The sequence below is a fragment of the Diadema antillarum genome, unplaced genomic scaffold (assembly GCF_040938485.1).
Source record: "Diadema antillarum isolate AM-2024a unplaced genomic scaffold, OU_Dant_1.0 seq00000085_RagTag, whole genome shotgun sequence".
NCBI classification, from domain to species: domain Eukaryota; kingdom Metazoa; phylum Echinodermata; class Echinoidea; order Diadematoida; family Diadematidae; genus Diadema; species Diadema antillarum.
In genome coordinates, this window is record NW_027271177.1 from 1133016 (window position 1) to 1152294 (window position 19279).

General features: G+C 37.0%; 1 protein-coding gene across 1 annotated transcript in view; it reads right to left on the reverse strand.

Annotated features, from left to right (window-relative positions):
• LOC139726499 (death-associated protein kinase 1-like) overlaps positions 1–19279 on the reverse strand; it is a 164500-nt gene that overhangs the window by 65030 nt on the left and 80191 nt on the right. The window contains exons 9-10 of the mRNA XM_071637456.1: positions 18852–18941; positions 16421–16507 (exon numbers count right to left, since the gene is read on the reverse strand). Coding sequence (XP_071493557.1) covers positions 16421–16507; positions 18852–18941 — 177 coding nt within the window. The remainder of the gene's footprint in view (positions 1–16420; positions 16508–18851; positions 18942–19279) is intronic.

The following is a 19279-nucleotide window of genomic DNA, read 5'->3' on the forward strand; positions in this document are numbered from 1 at the left end:
AAGCTGGACATTATAGTGAGCAAAGTTAAAGAGGAATGCCAAACTCTGCTTCCATATGCAAATGTATAACAATTCTATTTTCAATATTTCTTTTGCATTACCAGTTGCTACATTACTGTAAAGGCATGACTTTTGCACATAAAATAGTGACAGAAACTTAGAATGTACACGCAGATCTAGTTGGGAACACCACTTGATAGTCAATCACCAAATAGAATGCAAGCCGTATGTGAGGGGAACAAAAGCGCGAGAAACGCTTTGTACCGCGGGATTAGCGATTTATCGATCGGTTTTGGTGGCTTTGTTTGTTGAGCAGAATATGCGAAGTTGGCACGCCATCGACTGACGTGGCACATAAAGAGTTAACATACAATCCACATACTTTATGATTGATAATGGTAGCACTGCAGGGTGAATGTGCAGAGGTTCCGAAAGTGGTATACAGTGTACGTAAAGCGAAACCCCGTTATAGCAAGCTCACTCACAAGGTATCACGTTCAACGAGGTGAATTTGATGGTGCTGACTTTTCAATACTGTATTTAGCTGTTTGTTGTTGTTGTTTTTGTGTTGTTTTTAATTTCTAAAATCAGTGGTCCAGGTGACCACTTTATATTAAAAGGTTTCCCTGTAAAACCCCATAGGGACTTAGAGTGCAGTTGGAATGTAATGCAAATGAAGCACTTTACAAGTGTATTATTTCACTCAAAAAGTAATGATCTATTACAAAAAGTGCGAATTCATGTAAAAAAAGAGGAAATGTTATGAGGGGAAAAAAAGGTAAAATGACAACAAATGAGAATTGTTCCAAAAGATACAAGTGAATGCCCATTTGTCTATCTACACATACAATGTACACACACACAGTATAATGCCCGAATATTAATGAGTAATGCCCTACAATGTAGTAAATGGAGCTTTCCAAAATACATGTATGTGTAACTGAGAATACATTTTACATAACTTCACTTCATTAGCAGTACTGCACAGGCTTAAAGGGAAGACTTAGCAAACATTCTGATATTCTTTTTTCTACTCTTGTTTTGTTGGCATTCTCTAAATACAAGACAATCTGTTGAGGTCACATGTTCAACATTCTTCATATGGCATAAATAGGAGTACCAAGAGTATTTGGTGTCAGTAAAGTACTAGAATTCTAACAAAAGTGACATAAAAGCAGATCCATTGATCACTTGTAGCAACTTTGACACGTAAAGTTCCTTCGCATTCATTACATCATTATTATGTATTACAGAGACTTTAAGACTTGAGACAAAGCTATGTGGTTGTTAAATCTTTGTGGCATTCAGATGAAAATATTCTGATAAAACCTATAAATTATTCCACAAGAAAGTAATAACTACTCTGGTCAAGTTTACAATATGTATAAAGAATTCATCATTGGCATAATTGTCTGAGTTTTTTTTATGTCCTACATATGTAATTGCCAATATAATGTCGTGTTATTGCAATTTTTAGGGGTGCTGAGTTATTGGTAACACGTTGTATAGCTTGATTTCCTGTACATTAGGGTGTCAACTTTGAATTATTTTCATTTCCAGTAAAATGATAAAAACCAAAACCACAAGGGCACTATTTAACCCAATGTTTGTGACAATGCTTATAAATCTACCCACTTTGGATTACAAAAATTCATGTTTTCTTTTTATTTATGCTCCAATCTTAGAATGCAGCTGATGATATATATGCAGGGCTCGACACTAACGGTGGCCCGGTGGCCCGGGGCCACCAAAAATGAAAGTCGGGCCACCAAATTTCAGAAAAGGGCAAATTTGGTGGCCCACCTCAGGCCACCAAATTTTTTTGAAAAGTGTGTCAATAAATTCGTAACTTTTTGCGCCGGAAATGCATAACTGCATGCAGTGAGTGTGCGACTTATAAAAAAAAAATGGACTTTTATCATTTTTTTTTGGGGGGGGGGGGGCCACCAAATTTTTCTCTCGGGCCACCAAATTTTTCGCTCGGGCCACCCAAAATTTGAAATTGATGATTTTGGTGGCCCCATCAGGCCACCGAAAAAAGTTAGGGTCGAGCCCTGATATGTTAGCAGGACAGAATGACAAAAGCACTAGTTCCTGTTCTTTGTGCTGTGATGCCTTCTGCCAATTCATAAATTTCAAACATCAGAACTACGGGAGACTGTTTTGATCTAAATTGCTTTTTTTCAGAGTCCACTCTTTACCGCATGCATGGCATTGAACAAATGTTTACCCTTTTTTAAACTATCAGTTGTGTTTCTTGTTACAGATAATGTAGAATGTATGAGTGTAAAAATATAAGTATGTAATCCTGAAATCAGCCTACTTCTTTTTTTCTCTTTGTGCTATAAATAATACTGTATGCAGGGGCGTTAACTGCAAAGAGTGCATCTACATTGTAAATAACAATATTAGATGTCTGTCGGGAAGAAATCAATATTATGGCTTAAACTATGAACAGGCCATCCTTGGATTGCTTAAAGGGAAACGTCAGCTGCAGCTTTATGATGAGGGGGAGAATCAAAGTATATCTCGTCATCTGTTTGCTTCATATCTGTGCAATATGACCCTTGACCCTTTCTTCCTCCTCCCCCCTCCCCCCCCCCCCCCCCCTCCCCAATCTCCAACCACTGGGAGCTAGTGTGTCACATAGGAAAGTCATTCAGATTCAGTGTCAAGCTGTTTGGTTTGCAAGCGGGTGGATACGTGGATAAAGAAATGAATCGCACCAAAGATGGGGGGGAGGGGTATGGGAATAGCATATGGAAAAACGAGATAAGGGAAGAAAAAGGTGTTTAAAAATCAAACAAAAAGACAAATTAATATTGCAGAGCATTTTTTTTTTGAGGAAGTTGTTCACAAAACAATATGATTGCACAAAAATGAAAAAAAAAAATCAATGCACATAAAACAAGCCACAATGACACAGCATGACGATCGGAAATTATGCAACATTTTGAAGGTCAGAAAATGAATCGGAAATCAGGAAATTATGAAGATGGGTATTGTGTGACTTAAAGAGTGATGAGATGCATATGATTATGAGCAGTGAAGGTAACATGAAAAATGCATGCAGAAATTCATTGGGTATGGTGAGCACGGAAACAAAACAAAAAGAGGTTTCAATATAGAAGGGAGAGATGGATGAGCGAGGGTATATACTCACCAGTGAAGTGAATGTAAAGAGAATAAAAATTGAGGGAGAAAAGGCAGAGAAGCGAAGTAGACCCATTAGAGAGATTTATCAAGCAGAGATTTTGTCATTATGATTCTGACAGTTGAAATCATGCTGATAGAGGTATAAAAAAGATTAACTGGAGAAGAATTTACAGAAAATGTGGGGGACAGAGTGTATACATGCTACTAAGAATAGAACCTCAATCCTGTTGGAAATATTCCAGCAAAACAAAGGGCTGCAGAAGCAACATACACTAGGCACATGGCAGTCCTTTTCTTAAGAGGTGTAAACATCATGCAACATACACTTGAACAGTCATCACAGCACTACGATTAATGAACAATTAATAGAATTGATTCCATCACAAAAAACTGGTGCAAAACAAAAGCATTGAAAAGCAGCACAAACTCATGTTAATTGGGCCAGGCAGAAGGAGCAGTCCAAAGTGTGGTAGGAATAGAGGAGAAGAAAAAAAAATGTCTAGGATATATTATGATCAATAGCCATAACTTATTGGGGATATTCTCTCAAATTATGATACGATGGCATCAGATTTACATCACCAAACATATCACTCTACACAAAATAATCATGATTAGGTATAATCTTGCTTTTCCAAAATTGTAATCACATGATGAATAACCGACCAGATGACATTGGGACTGCTTTTGCTTGTTTTCTTTACTCTATTTTTTTCCTTGCTTTTGTGTTTGTTATGTTGGACAAGAGAAGAATGTGCCTTGTAGGTATCCAATTAAAGATTCCCACATTATGAATGAGTACACATTTGAAATGAATCAGACAAACTGTGATTATTGCATTAAGTGGCACCCAGCTAATAGCTGCAAGATATTGATAGCTTGATGTGGTAATCCAAACAGCTTTAATACATGACACTCACTGCTCCTGTAAGTGACTGCCTATCTGCTAATCTTACACTGTATGAATTTCCACCCAGGTTATTCTGTCTCATTGAAGTCTTCCACTGAAAAACTGAAGTGCTCCCTCTTGTGTTTATTTCCATGAAAACTCTACTAAATTATTCAAGGCAGATATTGGTAGTGATTTCCAATGCTATCACACATTGCCACTTCATTAGAATTAAATTGTATCGTTATTGCCAATCACAAAACTAACATGAACTATCACTGCCCTGTCCTAAAGACTAAACCAGGAATAAATCCTTGAATCAGTTCATGAAAACACATTTTTAATTGAAAATCCTATTCAAGACAAATTACAAGTGAGCTAAAATTGTTTTTGATGTAAACAACCCCAACCCCCCCCCCCCCCCACACATTTTTCATTATTTTTTTTTTGAATGTGTGAGGGAAAAAACAGTCACTTCTCTTATTTTCCACAATAGCACATTCTAGGCTTGGGTTGTGTGGGTAAAAACGCAACAGTTACTGTCTATGTCCCCTAATATCTACTGCAGCAAGTTGTCTTTTGGGGGTAGGGGGGGGGCATGGTGTACTGGATGTATTTAGTTTCATAATGCCACATGTGGGTGTAAATGTCAAAGTATGACATATTACACACTTCCACTGGATCAGCTGGACTGGAGGAGGTAAATTTGGTACTCTCATTATGAGGTTTATTTTTTTAATGGACTTCCTTGTCTCCTCACCGGTCAAAAATGTGACAAAAATGTGACAAAGTGTGGATGCTGATATTTACAGTGAAAAATGAAAAAAACAAAACATAACAAAACAAAACTACTGGCTTGTACAGCACATATCACAATCTGTGTGTGGTGTGGTTTGGTACAGTGATAATACTAAATGTTACTGCAGAAGGTTAAGTTAAATTGTTCACACTTCTTGTACAGGTGCTTTATAAAAAAAATGCATTTTTAAATTATTTTTTAGCACAGACTGATTGTTAATGACAAATGACTTCTTTGCTTTTCTTTTGAATAGTTTTTAGTGTTTTTTTTTCTGATGGGGGAGGGGAAATGTCTATCACAACTGAGGCATCATATGACCTCAACACCTTTCTCCAACCTTTAAGACAGAATGAACTTCATTTCTATCTTGTTCCTTTTCTCTAATGAGTTGAATTAATAATGCCCATGGGACACAATGCTCCACATTAAACCCATGCTGTCAAGCAAAGCAAACCACAAGGCAATCCGATATATGTACAGTGTATATGCCTGCACACTCGCACCCCTCCCCCCCCAAAAAAAACAACTATAATTTTCCATGATCTATCCTACCTCATTTTCTCCTTTACTTTCCATTGCTGCTAAAACAATCATGAAACACACGCTGATATTATAACTAATATCAATTAGAAGTATCTGTACATCATTATTCATATTGATTGAAACATTACATGAAATAATAAAATAATATTTGCAAAAGTAATTCTTGAGTAATACACAAAATTAAAATAATATACGTAGGAACTACCAAAATATATTTTATATACAACATATCTTAGATATTTGATTGTTACAATATGAGTTAGTAAAGAGTCTTTTTTTTATATGATCACTAAACCAACTACAACAAATCTAAATAAAGCAATTCAATACTGCCTATGAAATACAACACAACTCAAATTATGAATAGAACTAATCTGTAGGTCCACAATGTGTAGTGCAGCTGAAGAGGAACAATATCAGACAGAATTCTTTGGAAGACAAAATTATTGCCATCATCACAGTTACAATTTCATCTAAAGTTGATTGTAATCACAATCTGGTATTGCTTGGGTTAAGACAAAACACATCACTTGCACACAAATGATTACTAAACATCTGCATATGTGACCCTGCATCACAAAACCAACAAAAAGTCACCAGACATGGATTTTTAGTTAAGGGCAGATTCTGAAAGAGCAGACTCTAAGCTTTAAAATGATGTAAAAACTCCATTCAAATGGAATTCCCTAACCTATCTATTTAAAATACTGGAAAGAAAGCACACACTCTGGAAAAGTGTGAACTGAGAAAAGAGGCTCTGAAGTACACGGTCTATCTGTCTATTCAAGCGACCAGAGCAACAACAATGAAGAGATTATCAGATTAAGCTGAAATTAAGCATGCTCTATTAACATATTCTGTCCATAATTAATGCCAACTTTCAAATTAGTAGCATTATCTTTTTAAAAGTTATTAGACTTGAAAGTGAAGAGTACGCAAAGGCTTTCAAGAAATGAAAGGGGGCCTCTAAAAGACATAGCTAGTCTTTCTACTCTCCCCCCAAAAAAGGGTTGTAGAAAAACTGCTCAAAACACACTTTCCCATTCATGTTATGACCCCAAACTTCAGAATAACGTATAAGAAAGATAGCTCTTTCAGAAAATATGAAAAGCTCAAGAATATGACTCGGTTGACCCATTTCACATTTTTTTTAGTCCTCATGTAAAATCAAGGGGTGCGACTTTTTGTGTCGCACGGTCACATATATTACATCTCATTTACCACATTGCATGCTAGATCAATACTCTGTCAAAGCAACATGATGAATTTATTTTGTGAGGAACATTTTGATAGTTACACAGTTCCCCTGGGCACACAGAAGGTACATCCATGACTTCCAATAAAGCAGTTTCCATAGCAACAACCATTCATTTGACTTCAATTATGCAATGATGTCACCATACCTATTGCTTGCACATACCGGGATTTCAACATTTCTGTTAGTGACTCATGTTAAAGTTAAAAATGCACAGCAAATTGTAATAACTCCAAGGAGTTTTCCTGTCATACTAACGCACACGACTGCATATCAAAAATGTTAAGTCAGGCATGTTAGGGTGAAAACATCTGGAATTCAAAGGGTTAAACGTATCTTTTAAAGAAAATCACAATGTTGAATGTTTTCTACATTCTACAAGCTATAGCTACTATAACCACATCAAGCACTATCTAAGAAATCCATAGATGATTAAAAACAAAATAATCCGCTAATGAAAAAAGGAAGGTTTGTTTCAATAAATGGCAGTGATTCAAAAGCGAAAGATCACTGAAGAATGAAATCTACGATAGAAACATTGCGGCTACTTAAACCTACGTCCCTCATCAAACATGGTGCCCTACAGCTACAAATTGTACCTGTGTACAGTATATACAACAATCTTGGTCACATGACTTAGATACGTACTGCTCAGTATTCATTAATTCCGCTGTACATAAAAGTCATATTAACTTGACTGTCTTGAATTATCAGAGGGGAAGTTTCCCCAAATATTACATATGCAGATTCAATCAATACAGAAAAATCACTGAGACAATCGGTGAAACTTTGATAAAAATCATGCAATCTGCTAAAAAAAAAAAAAAAAATTATACATTTTCCTAGTTTGGGTGAATTCAAAATTCCTTCCTTTCAAGACAAGACCTTTAGAACAATTTGTGAATTCACTATTGTAAGAAAGAGAAAGAAAAATACATAAGAATTCACCCCAAAAAAAAATGTTTTCTTTTTCTGAGTTAATGAAACAACACTTGGCCTAACCCTTGCAGAAAGCATATGTGCAATAACATTTGCCTTGCTGTATATCAATAACAGGTCAAGGCAATGTCAACTTTTCATACAAAATTAAGATTTGTGAAATTCCTTCTGAATATCTTACAACTATAAGTAACACTACATGTACACTACAGTCAACAGACCTTAGAAGGTTTGTGATAATCCCAAGAGGGTGTAATGTTACTATAGAAGATTAATCAACTTCAGTGTTGGTTTTTGTTTTCTTTTTCTTGCTGGATTTTCCATTTAAATTATGTATGGGTTATTGATACCAGTACAACAATCTCCAGGAGCTTTTGGAAAAATCGAACACTCAAAGACTTAAAAAAAATGGGGGGGGGGGTATATTTCAATTTGTAGAAGCTACTCTGGAAGACACATTACATCAAACATCAATTTGGCATGTCAAATATGAGATTTTTTTCCTTTACAAAGCAGTCATCACTTGTTCACTTGTTCAATGATTTGTGTGCTCGGTCAATTAACATTCAAGGATCCAACATTGTGCGTTAAAAAAAAAGTGACATACAACAGTGTACCTACATCTGAAAGTACAGAAAGCAACCAAACACAACCATCACACTGGTGATGAAATTCAGGAGGTTACCAGAATCAATTCTGCCAGTGTTTTTACCCAGTTGAGTGCTATTATTAGCAATCTGGGCGTGTCTTTCCCCCTTGTTTGCCCCATCCACCCCCGACCCAATGCCAGTCTCTCCCATTCTGCTGAGCGAATCATTGGCGGAACCCTTGTTGCTGTTGTTATTGTTATCATTATCGTTGCTCCTACCAGTCACTGGGGGTGTTATGGGTGTGGCCCCTGTTCCCTCCTCCTCCTCCTCAGTTTTCCTTGAATCCTGAGGATGAGTGGAGTTTCCTCCAGTTTGTCCCCGCTCAGCCAATTTACTCCATTTTCCATCCCCTTCCTCCGGAGCTTCAAATCCATCACTACCCCTACTGGCCCCCTTTTCTATCACTACTTCATCTCCGACAGCGTTATTGCCGTGGAATGCATTCTCCTCTCCCGTTTCCTCCTCCGTGGATGCGGTTGCCTCGGCAACGGGTGAGAGCGCGGGTGGCGACTGTTAGTGCAAATCCCATCACCAGACACCACAAAACCACCACCACCGACACAGCACAGCAGGCAAGGCAGACAGAATGACATTGCAGATGTACATTTGTTTGTTTTTCATTTGTGTTTTGGTTTTGTTTTTGTTTTTTTGTCCAGTTGAGACGGCAGCCACAGCGTCGGGTGCAAATCATATGATGGGATGAAGAAGCAGAAATAAAAAAAAGGAAGAAACAAAATATGAAAATTAATTTTTTTTTCTAGTTGGTTGATTGAGAAATTAAAATGAAACTTGTGCTGACATGATTTCAAGCATGATGTACAGCTGTACCTAGCAATGAGCAAAAAAAAAAAAAAGGAATTGAGCATGAAGTAGTGCATTTGAAACATTTCAGGAAAAATGTATATCACCTAAACTTCTCTAATACTTTCTCTATGCTAAAATTTCTCAAACATCAAGGGAAAATATGAATGTTTCAATGGCTTCATTCTAAATCACCACTGAAATAACAGTAAACATTTGTGTAAATCTCAGAACTTTTTGTGTGACTGAATTCCCCCAGAAGTCAATGGATATCAAAAGCCAAAAGTGGGAACACTTCATAAAACACTTGCCCTTTGTCAGGAAATTAATAAACAAGAACTGGAATGAATTATTTCAAGTAAAATATGATGCCACAATACAGGGAAAAACATTTTCGTCTAATTATATCTTCTTTTTTTCATAATTACATAAACCACCATGATACTATTCTGAATATAAACGAAGGCATATAATGCACACGACGCATGTCAATCTCAACCAAATATATCATGATTTGTTTGAAAATACAATAATAATGGTTTCAATGATTACCCACTGGTGACAAAATTATAGGGATTACAAAGAAAAACTTGGGGAATACAAGAAATAGATGTAATAAAGTCATCTTTAATCCTTCTTTTTTTTTCTTCTAAATGCAGTTGTCAGTTTGCTTGTGTGTTTCTTTGGATATTTGGTTTGTTGATACATCATATCCTTCTTTCACTCATTAAAAAAAAAATAGCTCAATTGCAATATAAAACTGAGCCTGAAATTAGTGAACACTCTGAATATGTAAAGACGGTGTCGAAGCTTTTCAAGATTTACGTACCTACAGTGTATGCTTCATAAAGTCATAGCAAATTTGAAAGAGCGTCAAACATTGTGTTGCATGGTCTATTACCACATGAATTTAATCCCAGTGTAGAAGCTCTCAAATAGGCCTACAGATTCATCCTCCTTTGCTTTCTACAGCCACCAACAGCCTGTGCCACTTTATGCCTGTAGAGGGCAGTATTCCTAATCACCAGAGCAGATCATGTTGAGCTCCAAGCAGAATTTATCAGTAAAAATGTATCATTTGTAGTGCAATGATTGGCAAAGGTGTCAACACGATTCTATTGTCTTTGATTCTAATTCATTTATTTCTTCATCACAATCCTTTAAAATTGCTCTTGATGATTATCTTTCAAATTAGGAACATATAAATCACACACTTTAATATGAGGTATTAGAAGAGCACAATATTACTGCTTGCAGATCAAAGAAGTTGAGTCTGTGTGGTAAAATGTGAATACTATTTTGTGTTCTTATGCGATCTGATTTTTTTTTTGTTGTTGACAGGTACACTATATGAATGTAATGTGATTATAATATGTTACACATTTGAATTTAGGGATGCAACTTGTATAAAAAATCAAGAATGCAAAAGCATTTACCCTCTCGGGTAGGAATTATTGTACATTAGATATGTGCTCTGTATAGTCAGCCACCTTCCTAAACCCTATTCATATACTGCCTCTGTGTTGAATGAGAGAATTTAGCAAGTAAAATTTTGGACCAGAAAATAAATGTTTCTTTCAGATTAAAGCCTTCACCCGAGTATTATGCCAATCTACACCGTTCATATCCTCCCTCATCAATGAGCTATGTGCACTTGTCCTGCTAAAACTATTCTATTATCTCTGGAAACATGTATCTTGATATGTATCAAAGGTAAGTTCATATATTTTGTACATATCTTATGAAGCATATGTGCCATGCTTGAAGCACAGGGATTTGGGAATAAACATGCAGCATTCGTAGCATGACAAATGTATGCAAAAATGTTTGAGAGCAAAGCATTGTTTTTTTCTACAACCCATTTTGGACTGAACTTCAATTTCAGTCCAGGACTGAATGTTAGAAATTACTAGCTACATTGTCTAACAACTCAGTTATTTCATAATACAAAGTGATTTTTTTTTTCTAACATGACAAGATAATATTTGGATGTTTTTCATGAAATTGAAAAAAAAAAAACAACATTTAGCATTACTTTACAGAAAGTGACATTATGACATGAATTTAGGCAACAAAGATGGCAAGGTAAAGTTCATGTTGGTCCAAAATGGGTTGTACTTAGCAAAAATGACATCAAGACGAGTGCTCTAATGTGCTAAGCATGGTGTATAGTGAATTCTACAAGGCCAACATAGACACATATAAACATTCATGCACACAGCTACGATTCACAGACGGGTAATGCAAAGCAGGCCAGTTCTTGGAATGGGCAGTAGACTCAAACTTGTAGAATGACATTAACCCATTGCCTCTCAAACAAGGAATGTATGTGGTATCATTCTGCAGAGTCCACACGTATAGGGTTAAAGCCATTTCACCACTCCACACACTCTACAAAGGCCATGCGCATGCAATGAAGTGGGTGTTTGTTTTTGCATCTCAAAGCAGTTTTTTTAATGGGATTTTGAAGCTGCAAGCTGACAAACATGACATTCAACAGACACGTACACTTACGGCAGATTTCTCCCTCGACAGGGAGAGATGGTAAACATTCCAGAAACAGATGTCTCTCCTTCAATTCATATTAACCCATTGCTGACTAGTCCCCGAGTATACTCGGGCAGGTGTCTATGGGAAATGTGTGTTATACAGTAGCAAAATCAGCTCGTCTTCCATGGGTTTAATAAAAATTGACACTATACAGTCATATGCAGTAATCTGTAATGTGAATGCATGACTTACGTGCACAAACAGTACTGCCTTGTTAACATGAAACTGATCAAATCTATCTGTCTATGTACACGAAGGAGATGGCAATTAATGCATTACGACTGAACCTAAACTTCAATACTCAAGTCAACAGCCATGTATAAAGGTTTGTAGTCTCAGAGGGCATTGCAATTATTGCAGGATTTCAGAAGCCTCACCTCATAAGATTTATTGTATAAGGTTCATGACTCTTCATGATTCAGCAATTATAACTTATATAGCATATGAAATGCATATATATAATTACGCAACAACAACAAATTGACTAACTGAAATGTGGAAACATTCTATAACATCTATGCGATATCAGCAAAGACATATTCCCAAAAAAAAAATTTGTTCAGCTCCTCTAAGCTCTACTAGAGTTGACTTACAATTGGACCTGTTACAATCATCTTGTCACCACACACAGTACTAAAACAAATCATTGCATATTTAAATCATGGGCAAAGAGAATGGTGTATTAACCTGCTACAACTGAGCATTAAACATCAGGGCATGTTCTCATACACTGGCTGTGCTGCACACTGTACAGCAATGCTGCCCTCTATAGATAAATGTAATACAGGCTTAGCTTAGTCCAAAGTAATATTTGCCTTGTGAGCTCAAAAACAAAACACTTGTAAATTGCTATACACACCATTATGGTTTTATCAGGGTTTCTCTTCATCATCTTACATAATATAACAACTTAAATGATACACACCTAAAGTGCACTGATGTTGATGGATGATGACAATATATCATTAATGTTGAGGTGAATTAGGGACCTGCTCAATGGTTTCAGGTTTGCACCTCCATACCCACTGAGGCAACCCAGTGATGATGGGAAATACCTCATCTAGGGTCTAAGTCATTAATCAAGCACATCGTTCATATTCAGATGGTTTGAGAATAATAATGAGGTGATAGATGATTGTAATGCTCCCCCAACCTTTGTATCAGTGGTTAACAAACACGAATCCACTCATCTGATTTCCCAATGCCATATACTTGTATGTTACATCCCAGATGCTTGAAAAGTATGAAAGGTGAAAAGGGGTGGAGGGGGGTACATGAAGGTGTTTGTGTGTTTGGCCATGTGAACACTATATCTTCATAATTCCATTTATGAAGAGGTAGCAGAGACACAAAATTTCCTGTTTTACCCACAAATGACAGATTTATAGTAATTTCCCTGAAGTTGAGGTTTCTCATTGAAGTATTATGCAAATGTAAATTCAGTGTGGTGAGATTATCTACTGTAAAAGTGGATATTTTCGCGCGACTAATTTTTCGCGCTAGGCCGGGTGAGAAGAGTTTCGCGTGTTTTTAAATCCGCGGAATCAAGACATCACGCACAGGAACATATGGCAAGCAAAAATATTCGCGTGCTTTTATTTTCGCGCTAGTTTTTGGTTGCGCGAAATGCGCGAAAATTTCAACACTGCGAAAATTTCCACTTTTACAGTATATTCACCTTAAGGTTTCACACGAAGTAAACACACATGCAAAATCTCTCTTTTGCATTATGGTTTTCTACTACTGAACTGGCAAATTACTAAAAATGCATTACCTCAAGACACCCATTCCCCTAAAAGAAGGCATTCCATATCACTCACATTATACAGAAAAAGAAACATTTCCGATACCAAGGCAACACTGATATCACATGATTAATGCAAGATGCACTAAACATATCATCCTCTTTAGAAGTGATAAACATGATATAGTAAGATATTATTCCTACCCGTAGGTAAACGGAGAGCAGCATACAGCAGGTAATAGATATCCCCCATAAAAATGTTGAAAAGCTCCATACATCGTGAGTTCCAAGAAACATGCACATGTGTGTGACATACATTGTCCATGTTGCAATATCTCCAGCATATCCAAAGTTCAAGAGGATCTTGTTACAACATGAGAAGAGAAAATAATTACCAATGCCAAAGAGACAGCAGAAATCAATGATTGGAAGATGGCACAAAACAAAGGAATCATTCCGGAATCCCTACAGTCAAGAACTGTATGTGACATACGAAAAAAGTGGCATTCTACAGACTGTACGTCGTACAAGTTGTCATTCCGAAGAGATCATTCTCAAAGCGACATACCTTTCTTAGAAGCCTTCTACACCTCTGTAGGAGAAATATGGCGACATGAAATGGGGGAAACAGAGTGATTCCATGGTGAACAGGGAGCTGGAATGCTTAAGACGACGACTTCTTTTTTGACTCATAATAAAAAGAGCCACATAAAACTTTGGAGCCTACTCACAATGCTACTGTAATGGCAACCCATGCTAAATTTGTGCATTAGATAATGAACATGTACACATATGTGTAAATGCTATGCCACTGGTTCCAGACAAACTGTGAGATCAACTTACCAAGTCAGTACAGTGCTACAAATGACTCGAGTGTTACACTGCATATTTTCCCAAATGACACAACAAAGGAACACAATTTTTTGAACTGTGCTACCATCACTAAAAGTGGAATATTTGCTACCTATTAAATACATCTATACATAATTATTCTCTTGCGATGCAACGCTGTGCTTGTGCAATACAGGTGCAAGTGAATCAACAGTTTCTAGTATCCTCCAAAGTGAGAAATGTCAAATAGGCCTACATACGCAGACACCAAACATACGTGTACATTGTACACATGCACAAACACAAGCAAAGAATAACAATCACTACCAGATACATGTATGTATCTGATTTTAATACACTTCATTGTGTAACACATTCACAGCTACCAGGTGTCAAGTCACAGGTACATTGTATCACCAATCGCTCTCACAAGATCACATCGCAGAAGTCAAACAACATTCTTGTTTTGGTTATTAGTTTCTCTTACAATCATATGAATCCATCCCTTTTCTGATTACAAAAAAACCCCCAATAACTTCACACCTACAGTGTTACTTTATTGTTAATAATCAGACTGACATTTACATAGAATTCTTGACAATGTCGTGACGAGAGAACAAAAATACCAAACAATCAGCATACAGAAAATGACACGGAGGGAGAATATAAAGGGACATAAGGGTTTCTAACTATCGGACATACTGTATGCACTGTCAGCAAAAAATGGAATGATTCAAGAGATGTTTTCAGGGGTACATTTTCAATATGGAGGGGTACAAGATCCTGGGGAAAAGACCACATATTAATTGGTGGGTGGCATACCTTAGGAAAGGTGGGGAAGTTTGGTTTCAAAATTATTTGGAGTTCAAATTTATTATCAAATACTTCTGTGTCATATTTACCTGAATCACAATTGCAACTTTTATGTGGGCCATCACAAAGCCATTACCTTTGTATAGTAGCTGTTCAAAATGACAGGTCCGCTTTAACTCGCCACGATCTTGGAATTCAACTTTCTGTTTTTCTCCTAGTGTCAAATATTGACACCAACAAATCACTTAGTATTTTTTTTTAACTTGAATGTGCCGCACCATATCCATCTGTGTGAAGTGCTTCTATACACATTTAATTTCTGTGTGTCAGGGGTGAGCTTGTGGGCAAGTGTATTTTCATACAATGTTGATTGTGCTCATTTGTATCTACAGCTACATGTATTTCAGGTGCTCAAAACACACATGCATTTCAATAATAACTGATGTGTACGGTGCTACATTCAGTAGATTTTATAACTGTAGAGTGGGTGCTTTGTTGCAAAGAGGTACCACTCTTGAGAATTGTGCTGTGCCTTTAAGAACCATTCAGACAATTTGCAAAGCTTTGGAAAGCCTAAATGCCTAATGAATGAAATACGCTTCCTCATTTTCTCCTCATTCTGTTTTCTTGCCTACAGTAGTGGGATTATAATGAAGACTCTTGATCACTTGAAGAATTACATCTTTTTTACCATACCATCGGGAATAATTGTGGTTTGGAAGATTAAAGGGTAAACACGACAATCATAATTATTGTACACGTATTTAATATCATTACAGTGTTAGAATTTGATTTTGGAGATCATGCTGATGGTGACAACTTCCTAGAATTTAATCATCTTTGGAAACATGTAAATATATCCTACATGACTTTTTATAAGTGTATTTTGAGCTACTTGATATACTTGTACCAGCCCCAATTACAACTACACAGTACAACACACTACAAGAAAATCCTGTGCCCCATCCCAAAGACATCATGTAACCAGTCAGTCATGTAAAGGGTGATTCTGAAGATGCTAGAAATGTTAGATTGGATTTACAACTGACAGCTAAATATAAATTTTCCGTATAAAAATATTTGTTGATATTGATATTATAGATAGGTTTTGCCAGACAGCAAAGCTTCATTACTAGTTTTCATTCTGATGTACATGTAGTTGCTTGTTACACATTTAGGTTGTCTTTCATGTAAGCTTCAAGGAGACCAAGAAAGGTCATACACATTGTTATGCAAGGTTGGCTCCCCACAAAGAAGTCTACATGCATGTAAAGAATTTGTCGAAAAAAAAAACAACAGAAAAAGAAAAAAAAGAAATGCCTATCATGACTTTGGATATTGATTGTATTTTGTGCTCATTTTGTGTACATTGTAATAAATCTTTTCTTCTCTGAAGACATACCATTAAAAAAAAAGAGGAGTACTTGCAAAATTTTGAATAGCTACTCACCCCGTTAACATCAACTGCAGTACTGGCACTCCGTAGTCGAGCATTCTTGGAAAGTTTATTGCATATTGACACAACCTTCATTGATTGCTATGGCAAGAGAAATAGATTGGGGAAGAAACAAAATTATGTCATACAAGTTGAATGCAAGTTGAATACAAGTTGAATACATTGTATATAATGATACATCTTATCAACAATATTTTTCACATTTAACCATTTTTCATCATAAAAACCATATTGACATCTTTTGGACAGTACACGGTTAAATGGGTGTATGAAATGTTTAACAATATGTGAAAGATTCATGATTATGTCACATGTGGCTGAACACACACTTACACAACTGTCAATCAAATTGTGAACATACATGTTTTATTTAATAACTCTTGCTACATTCACTGAAGCAAAGCTTGCAATACATTTTCTCAACAACCTTGCTGGACTGTATTTCCAGCAAAAAAAAAAAGAAAAGAAAAAAAGGGAAGAAATGCTACAATAAAAGGTTACATGGCTCTGAAAGACAATATGTTATCTAAAACTATGTGTGCTTGGTGGTCTCAAAATAATGTGGCACACAGGAGGTTTACACTGTGGCACCAAAAAAAAAAAAAAATTGAACAAAAACAGAATGATATATACATTGTATACATGTAGATACATGTAGTTGATTCCCGACAATTCTCTTTCATGCTTTATTCATCACAATCATTGTCATGTCTAATTCAAGATGCATTTGCAACATTTGTCTCTTTGGTTGATTTAGTATGTTCTTATACGTAATGTTTCTTTGCAACTGATTGGCAAATTGACCTATATCAATGTAAATAAGCACCCAATCAATCTGACTCAGTGCTAGGTATTAGCCATGATAGAAAATACGGGCATACATGTGTACGTGCATATACAATGTACTCAGACAGGATGCGAACCTACAGTGTATGACTTTCTGATTACCAGACAGGCATCTTACAAATGTCATTGATTTGAATGATTATGCAATACACCTGCATGCTATAAGGATTAGAACCAGCACCAGCTGTCCGAGGGAAGCTCAGTAGTCTAGTAGATAAGCCACCTGTCTGGTGATCGGGAGGTCGTAGGTTCAAATCCTGCCTGAGTACGTAACAATGCCCTGCTACTACTAAACACTGATTTTAAATCCGTTGAAGATGAGTCCCAAGAATACTCAGGCATGTGTCTATGGGAAATGCGTGTCATAGCAAAGTCAGTTCGTCTTCAACAAGTTTGATCCTTATTCACATAAAGCGTGGGTAATTTGTCAATCACTTGAAATAAAAACACCTCAATGCAAGAATGTCATTAATTTGAAGAATGTTTCACTGCCCGACAAAATGCATTCTACTCCAAGCACTCATTCTTCACCTTCCCTGTCTGGTTTATGCTTTATAAAACGTACCTCCGACAAAGCCATTATTGGCCTTATTTGTCTGTCTGCAAAACAACTCCAAAAGTTATTATCAGATTTGGATGAAATTTACAGGAAAAGTTGATAATGACACAAGGAAGAGATGATTAAATTTTGGTGGTGATTCGGATCACCGTCTTGATCAAGGAATTTTTTTTTTTGAAATTTGCAACGATTCTTGATCACAGGCAAATAGGGCCAACAAACAAGGGAATTCAAGCTGCACATCCCGTATTTGAGGTGTGCAGGAGTGTGTTCCGGAGGAAACTTAGGTAGAGACACTACGACCCCGTTTACAGTGCGGGGCTGGGCCGAACCGCGGCCGAGCCCAGCCTCAATTGCTGGGCCGAGCCCCGCAATTTTGTCTGTTTACACTGCCGGGCTTGGCCGCGCTTTTAATTCAAACCTTTCAATATTTTGTCGTAGTGGCGCTCTGCTTGTAAACAAACGCAATTTGGTAGAGTCCGGTTTTCAGACCCTTTGCCAACTGGATTCCATGCGACGAAGTCGCCGTTCGGGCAAAGGCCTTTGCAGAAGGAAAAATCATTCGCAGGACAAAACCCTCTTAAACTATACTAGTTTTCGACGTTGAGGGGGTTAATATCCTGAATAACAAAATAGTACGAGCAGAGGGTTTGGAAGACAGACTAAAATTGGCCGCGCATTTGGCCCAGTTTGCGTATACACTGAGAAAAGGCCGGGCTCGGCTGCGGCCGAGACCACCTCCAGAGCGAGGCCAAGTGCGAGGCCAATTTTTGCCCAACATTTGGCCTTTTGCGCGTTTACACTGAAGCGGGGCTGGGTCGAGCCGCGGCCGAGCCGCGACCGAGCCTCGCACTGTAAACGGGGTCTATGATTTCCTATCGTCGGGAAATAGGGCCATTTCCAGCTGTTATGTGTATATTGGTTGAAATGAGCTGCTTGCCGAGAGATCGGTGCTCTCCAAGTGCTTTTCTAGTTTGTATTTGTTTTGCCCTGTGGGAATAGAAGAGACTGGTAAACTACCTTCCATCTCTTCTTAGCGTTGAACTTCCTCAGGTTCTCCATGTTGAGATGTGATGTCTGTCTCTGCACCTTCTGCTTCTTGCTCCTCGGCTGTGGGGCACAGAGGAAAGGCATAAAAGGTCATCAGGAAAGGTCATTGAAAGATCACGGAATGTATGTCATCAATGTGAACATAAAATTGCCAATAGAAATAATGAGGCAGTCATAACACATGGTGTACCTCCAAAGCTTTAAAATGCAAGTAGGTGTACTGTAGGACATTTCATGGCTATGATTTTACACTTGATAATGATAAAGTAGTGATAATAATGCTCAATAACAATGATTATAATAATGATATTCATAATGATAATAAGAGGCATATTGAATAGTATTCAAAGTTCAAATCATAATACTCTTTAACAATCACAACATCTTAGATAGAGTAA